The following is a 7,772-nucleotide window of genomic DNA, read 5'->3' as shown; positions in this document are numbered from 1 at the left end:
AAAGTTTATCAAAAGAACGAACCATTCATCCTAACAAAACAAGCAGTACAAGTCTACTACACAGAGTACTTTAACATGAAGAGAGACAAAGTGGAACGGATTGTTGTATGCAAAACAAGAGCCAGAAAAGTGATCGATAACTTGCGGTGGACCAAAGTTGTGTTATAAGAGGATGAGGCAGTACCTACCCCACAAATTGCAATGGGTAACCATAGTTATGACCTGTATGACCCAAATGGTATTTAATTAGTCGTTGATCTTTCTGTTGCTAATCAATAAAGAGCAGGTACATCCTGATCGGTGGACTGCGAATCTGATGACGACACTAACGAAGATAGCTTTGACGAGGAATAAGAGATTGAAGAAGACAGTAATTATGATTGATATTAATTAGCGTTTCTATATCAAGTCTTTGTATACGTATTTATAAAAATAGTAAAAATATAATTTTCAAATTTATAGAAGTATAATTTTTAAATTAATTTATTTGTTTAAATAAAACACAATATTTTTCTATTTAGGAACGATAAAAAATCCTAAAATTGTTGTTAAGTGTGACTGATATTTAAAACAAAATACAATATTTTGGAACACTGTCATTTTACGATCATTTAACTTATAATTTATTTTTACATCTGATACCCACCATAAAATAAAAGCTATGGCAAACACCTTTTTAATAAAATGGCAAAAGGTTTCCTAGAACATTTTACTTGTGTCAATACTTAATGCTATGTAACGTGCCAAGTAAGTTGCCGGCATAGCATATGGACACTGCGCTACGATGTGGCAGAATGTCTGTCTTCCACCCCAACTACCATTCTCTTGTGGTAGCAAGCCTTTTTGCCAAGCCCAAACATGCCCTTACTAATATTTAGTATAGATGGGTTTGCATTAATTAATTATTTGAGCTTCATTAATAAATTAACTTATTAATGTGCTTACGTATTTTAATAGAATTAAAGTATATATATGGACTTTTGTTTAATTAAATTAAATAAAAGACAAATGGATCTTGATTGAAATTGATTTAATTTATTTTTACTGGAGGGACTTTCTGCCTAGATAAATTACAGCTAAAATATCAAAGACGAAATATAAAATTGTTGGCTGAAAGATTACTTTTGTAAACAAAAAAAAGAAGCTTCCCAGGCCCTTTCTCTATCAACCAATACTTTTATCAGAATGCTGATTCAAATAAAAAGACTTGTACCTCTAGTTTCTTAACAGGCTGTCCGGCGATAGATATTGTTCCTAAATGGGTTCTAACATACACAGAGGCCCAGATCCAGCTCAATAACAGGATCCTGGGAATGGTCGACACATGGCGAAATTCCCAGGCAGATAACACACGCCGTCGTACATTGGGGTAAAGTATACAAACACTTCAATTATGAAGAGTTCAGGTATCTAACCACCATATTTATTGTCTTTTAAATTTGTGTTAATTGAACAGTTGTGTGTCTTGTGCAGATCTTTAGTACATTCAACTGCTTGTAGGATGACCATACAACCTATGCATCTCAAATATTATGTGTTGTCAGAATTGCATTGAAATGGAGGCCCCTCAATTTAGGAATTTTCTTTTTCAGTGTTTTGAATAATTTACCAAATTCAACTAAACTTTTTCGATAATTTATCCAATTGAACAGAAAATTGTGTTTCGATATTTAGCATATACTAAATATTCGATCCGACGCGATAATACCACGCCCAAGCTCGACTGCGATGGTGGAAAGAAATTACTATTCTTTTGCCTGACATCGTTAATTTGGAAGTAGGTAGGACCAATCACCTATCCCATCATTATTATTAGGTGGTAATAATTTTTTTGGTCCCGTCCATCTTCCTGATCGAACTCACTTGTTAAAATGGAGAAAATTATAATTTTAATTCTATAAATATGAGTATTAGCAATTTTATAGTTTTATATAATTTTCTTTTGAGAAATTTTATTCTGTAATTTTAAGAATTTTACATATTAAGAACAAAAACGACCAAAAAAATAGCACCCAATTAAGTTTATAATGTCACATGCACTCTTTCAGTCATTTCATCAAATTCAGACCATTTTTATTTTCATTATATGAAAATTTTTCAACTTTAAAGTAATTATCAAAGTAGATTTATATAGGGTTAAAACTATCACCCTCCAAATAAAATACAAAACCAATATTGCAATTTTTCCATTAAAAAAAAATGAGTATTTTGTATCTACCTTTTAATTTGGCAGGATATGAATTTTTTGGCATACTCTGATTACTGGCATTAATATAAGTTCAGTAAAGAAAAAGGTGGTCAAAATTATAAAATCTTCAATAAAAATTTCATAATTTCATACTATATATATATATATGATTATATTAACATATCGATAAATAAGCAATACATCATTTTAATCAATACATCAATATGAATAAGATTATATAAATTATAATAACTCACATAAAGTGAGATAAATTCCCACACTTTTAGCGAGACTCAAACTAATGACCTTAAAGTCATTCACGAGACCTTAACCTTAACCAGTAGGCTAAAACATGTACCATTGGTTGAGAATGCAACTCTTATCCCGCAACGTTTGCTTGATTTTTTTAATGTGTCTTTTAAAAAAATATGACTTTAATTATGATTAATTATAAAAATGAAAAGTAAAAGATTATGGTAAATACTAACTACCACGGCTACACAATAGCTTTTGGCCATTGGTTCTATGTAGTGAGGCGTTTTTGCATAGCTAAAAATGGGTGGCAATGTTGATTAACCATGATAAAAAAAAAATTTAAATTTTTATATTAATTTATTTAATCTTGGTATATAATATTGATTTATTACAATTTTTAAGTAATAGTCATATAATTAGGAAATAATACTCCACCGTCTTATAGTGCTAATTTTATAGATAATTATCTGAGGACTGGCTACTCTATAAAAAACCTCGTGGAAATGACTACTTGTGGTAATAAAGATTTTCTATTACAAATTAATATTTTATTTCATATTATATATTAAAATAACTTGTATTTAAGAGATTAAAAAACCTGTATACACAAAATATACAATATCAATTTGTATTAAAAAAATCGGCCTAAATATATTTTTGGTCTTATAATTTTGACACTTTAGTATTTTTATCCTTAATCTTTTTACGGTAAGTAAAATAATTCTGTAGCTTTTCTATACTTAGCAATTTTGGACCTTTCGATGCCAGATTTTGCAAAAGTTACTGGAATAAATAATCTCTCTCGTAATTTTGGTATTTCTATATATTCTTTATCTTTTTAGGAATTACAAAAGGATTATGTAATCTTTTGATATTTCTTAATTATTGTTGTCGGATTTACAAAAGTTGTTGGAATCATGTGCCACGTTAATTTTTTTTAAAAAAATATATTTTTCATCCATGTTGGAAAAAAGTAAAGTGTTAGGTGAGGAAGAGAGACGAGAAGTAGAGGAAAACAAACTTAAGATTAATTTCTATGGAATTTCTTCGTCCCGTCTCTTGCAAAATCCCAACTACACATAGGTATTTATAGATGCACAAACTTAGATTTTCAAACTAGCCTAATTAATAATTATCTCATAAATTTGTGTCAATATTAAGTTTGGTCTAATAAATTTTTCAAAACATATTAATTATGGATATGGACCAACCTATTGAAAAAATGTCAAATTACATTTAACATAAACCAATCAGAACATAAACACAAATTTTAAATGATCTATGTGAGTCGCACATAATTTATTTCGGTGACTTTTGCAAATCTTGACACCAAAAGAATCAAAATGACAAAATGTCAAAAAATAATAGAATATTTTCGTAATTCCAAAAGGATATAAGATAAAAATGACAAAGTGTCAAAATTATAGGATAAAAAAATATATTTTAAGCCTAAAAAATCTGAACTGTTATAATATATGTGAAGGCATATAACTAATTCTTTAGCCTTTGCCAAACATTATCCTCATTTTTGGGCATAACTCCAAATGTTCACCCACCTTTCACTACAAATTTTAGGTCACACAAATTGCTAGTACCCAAAATTTTCAACTGACTTTGCTGATTGGTGGTATCTACCATCTATTTATTACCATATCTTGGGACCCATCTACGCAAACTTACACTTCTTCTTCTTACCTTTCCTTGAAACCTTAAAATTGTCTTGTGATTGCCCTTAAACATCATATGCATGCATCTTAACCAAACATATATATATATATGCACTCATGTAGTTTATGGTTTTGGTGTCTTTCACATTACAATATGCAGTTTATGTAACTTTTTCTCAACATTTTTTATGGCGAATAAATCGAGAGTTTGCAATCCAAACGCACTTCACACCAAGCTACAAGTTAGAATTCTTTTTCCAATATTTTCAACTTCATTTTAATGCAAAGGATGTAATCTACTTTGTGCTTTTCCTTTTCCTTATTTTTTAAGTCATGTTTTCTATGTTACAATCAAAATATGGATGTGCATGACAGTATTTTGTATTATCCTTTCGTCTTTTTGGTGGGTTTTTTCTCTTTTTTTTATTTTTTTCTATTGCCCTATTTCGTTACAAGAAAATTAATATAATTTTTTGTTATAATTAATTACTATAGTCAAAAGTATAAATTATAATAGGTATTAATTAACTACGATTGCACAATAGTTATTAGCAGTTGTTTTTGCAAGAGACGTCGATACATTAAGTATAACGAAAAATCATGGTAAATATTTTGATTAATCATATAAAAAAAATATTAAGTATTTGCATTGGTTTTGTTTTATCTTGATAGATAGTATTAATTTACTGTGATTTCTTAAACCGTAGTCATTTAATGTAGAAAAATTCAATTTTTTTGGGAATCCTTCGCCTGTATTAGATTAGAATTACAAGCACCTAACTTTTTTCCTTAACACAAAATTCAAATTATAGTGTAAAAACCTCAATCGCTACATCTCTTACAATCTTGGAACCTAATTTTAAGTGAAAAATTAGGTACGAAAATTCCAATTCATGTGGATGGTTTACTCCACGTAGCAATTTGTCCCCCATCCCCAAAAGTTGTTGAGGCTACTTAACAAGGCTGTTCCTCCACCACGTGATTCAGCTACCAAACAGATAAACCCTCATATAAAGACCCCCCCGGCAACCCTAGATTTCGGACAAGCACAACAAATATTTGTTACTACCACCACTAATAGTCACCACCTCTGCCTCTTCCACCTCCGCAACCTACACTTTTCCGGCTGAAAATGGTGACCGTTGAGGAGATTCGTAGGGCTCAACGGGCTGAAGGGCCGGCCACCGTCTTGGCAATTGGGACCGCGACTCCAACCAACTGCGTGGATCAGAGCACGTACCCTGATTACTATTTCCGCATCACTGATAGCGAACACAAGACTGAGCTCAAAGAGAAATTTAAGCGCATGTGTAAGATGTTATTACCATTTGCAGAATTCCTCTTCTTCCCATTTATGACAACCCTTTTTTCTGCTGACAGTATAGTACGATGAATTTACATATAGAAATGTGTGCTTAACACACATGAATGTGCAATATTCATTAGGGTTTCACTTAGTTCAAGAATGCATGCTTGAAAAAGATAAGTCAAAAGAGTTCTAACAAATTAAAGAAGCTCTGCAGTTGTGGTGGCTGAGAAATTAGTAGGGCTTTTGCATGGAAGAATCATGGTCCCATGATTAAGTTGCCACCGGGTTTTCGTTCACACAATTTTTTGTTACCCAAAACAGGTTTGGTTGAACTAAATCAATCAATATACTTGTTACGTCATTTGTCACTTTTTCTGAAATGTACATCAATTGTATAAAAAAGATATTGTATTTGTTATATAATTATATCAGATTGGATCAAAGTCGATTTGAATTAGAACTTTTTTTCTTTAGACATGCAATGTGTATATACTTTTCCATATTTTATTTTTAATTAGAAAAGAAGAATCGTGGATGCTTAGATTACTTCTTTATAGTTCTATGATTTTTACTAAAAATTTTAGACTATTTTCTGTAAAATACGCAGGCGAGAAGTCCATGATCAAGAAACGTTACATGTACTTGACAGAAGAAATCCTGAAAGAGAATCCAAACATATGCGCATACATGGCGCCGTCGCTGGACGCCCGTCAAGACATCGTGGTGGTGGAGGTGCCCAAGCTCGGCAAAGAAGCTGCCCAAAAGGCGATCAAGGAATGGGGGCAGCCAAAATCCAAGATCACCCACCTCGTGTTTTGCACCACCAGCGGTGTGGACATGCCCGGCGCCGACTACCAGCTGACCAAGCTCCTCGGCCTCCGCCCCTCCGTCAAGCGCTTCATGATGTACCAACAGGGCTGCTTTGCCGGCGGCACCGTGCTCCGTATGGCCAAAGACCTGGCGGAGAACAACGCAGGTGCCAGGGTTTTGGTTGTTTGCTCGGAGATCACGGCCGTGACGTTCCGTGGCCCGAGTGACAGTCACTTGGATAGTCTTGTTGGGCAGGCGTTGTTCGGCGACGGTGCAGCCGCGGTCATCGTGGGTTCGGACCCGGTGGTGGGGGTGGAGCGGCCACTTTTCCAGATTGTCTCGGCGGCGCAAACACTTCTGCCTGACAGCCATGGTGCCATTGATGGGCATTTGCGTGAGGTTGGACTGACTTTCCACCTCTTGAAAGATGTTCCGGGCCTGATATCTAAGAACATAGAGAAGAGTTTGAAGGAAGCGTTTGAGCCTTTGGGTATTTCTGATTGGAACTCTATTTTCTGGATCGCGCATCCAGGCGGGCCCGCGATTCTTGATCAGGTCGAGGAAAAGCTAGCCCTCAAGCCCGAAAAACTCCGATCAACCAGACACGTGCTGAGCGAGTATGGGAACATGTCGAGCGCATGCGTACTCTTTATACTGGACGAGATGAGGAAGTCCTCGGCCAAGGAGGGAATGAACTCCACCGGGGAAGGCCTAGATTGGGGAGTGCTATTTGGGTTCGGGCCGGGCCTCACCGTTGAGACCGTGGTGCTACACAGTGTGCCAATCAATTGAGGGTTATGTGGCAGTTGTTACCATTAATGTCGTGCATGTTCTATCTCTAGGTCCGATCTTGTTGTCAATTGAGATGCATTGCCTTTCAAAATTTACATTTATGGTTGTTGAATTAATGTGGCATGTTGTTGTAATAACATATATGGTGTGTCAAGATGAAGAATTCGTGTATTATAAGGATGTTTCCCGGTTTTGTCTTGTTTTTTTTTTTGTTGGTGCAAATTGAAGAACATATACACTGAAGGTATCTTTTAATTAATGAAAGCATTATTTGGTCTAGCTTCTAGGTCATTATGAATTAAGGGCTACAAATCGGCTGAAGCTGTAGTCATGATTTCAATTGATGCAGCTATATATACATATAACTCAACAGTTCATATAAGCATAAATTATATTTTGAATTTGGTTTAATTGTATTCACTATTCCATATATAATGAATGGCAAAACAAACACTTTATATAAAGAGGTAGCAAATAGTATCCCAAAATTAGTGTTTTATTTTGACAATTATAGGATTCCGGCCAACGATTTTTTAAAAGTGGCAGGAATTTGCTGATATGCACAAATTTACCCTATTTATTATTTAAGTGCCTATACTTGTGTAATTCAGTTAAATTAATGCAAGAATGTTTACTTAATTTAATTAGGTTAAACACAGTTGCAATAAGTGTTATGGGATTTATAAATAATATAGTTTGGGTCTGATTTTAATATAAATTAATTTTATATTTTATATTAATGTACTTTACA

General features: G+C 33.6%; 1 protein-coding gene across 1 annotated transcript; it reads left to right on the top strand.

The window, feature by feature from the left end:
- Positions 1-5,179: 5,179 nt before the first annotated feature.
- LOC105171854 (chalcone synthase) lies at positions 5,180-7,201 on the top strand. Its single transcript, XM_011093100.3, has 2 exons — positions 5,180-5,420; positions 6,027-7,201. The coding sequence occupies exons 1-2, from the start codon at positions 5,243-5,245 to the stop codon at positions 7,019-7,021; spliced, it is 1,173 nt and encodes a 390-aa protein (XP_011091402.1). The 5' UTR covers positions 5,180-5,242; the 3' UTR covers positions 7,022-7,201.
- Positions 7,202-7,772: the final 571 nt, after the last annotated feature.

Source organism: Sesamum indicum, linkage group LG10 (assembly GCF_026168435.1).
Source record: "Sesamum indicum cultivar Baizhima isolate 11 linkage group LG10, ASM2616843v1, whole genome shotgun sequence".
Lineage (NCBI taxonomy): Eukaryota > Viridiplantae > Streptophyta > Magnoliopsida > Lamiales > Pedaliaceae > Sesamum > Sesamum indicum.
The sequence above is the reverse complement of the archived record's forward strand: the minus strand, read 5'-3'. Positions and strand labels throughout refer to the sequence as shown.

What these genes read in the sequence shown, in the direction of transcription:
- LOC105171854 (XM_011093100.3), top strand. Translation starts at nt 5,243, where the DNA reads ATGGTGACCGTTGAGGAGATTCGTAGGGCTCAACGGGCTGAAGGGCCG. An exon ending in AGAGAAATTTAAGCGCATGT is followed by an intron (nt 5,421 to 6,026) that starts GTAAGATGTTAT and finishes TAAAATACGCAG; the next exon opens with GCGAGAAGTCCATGATCAAG.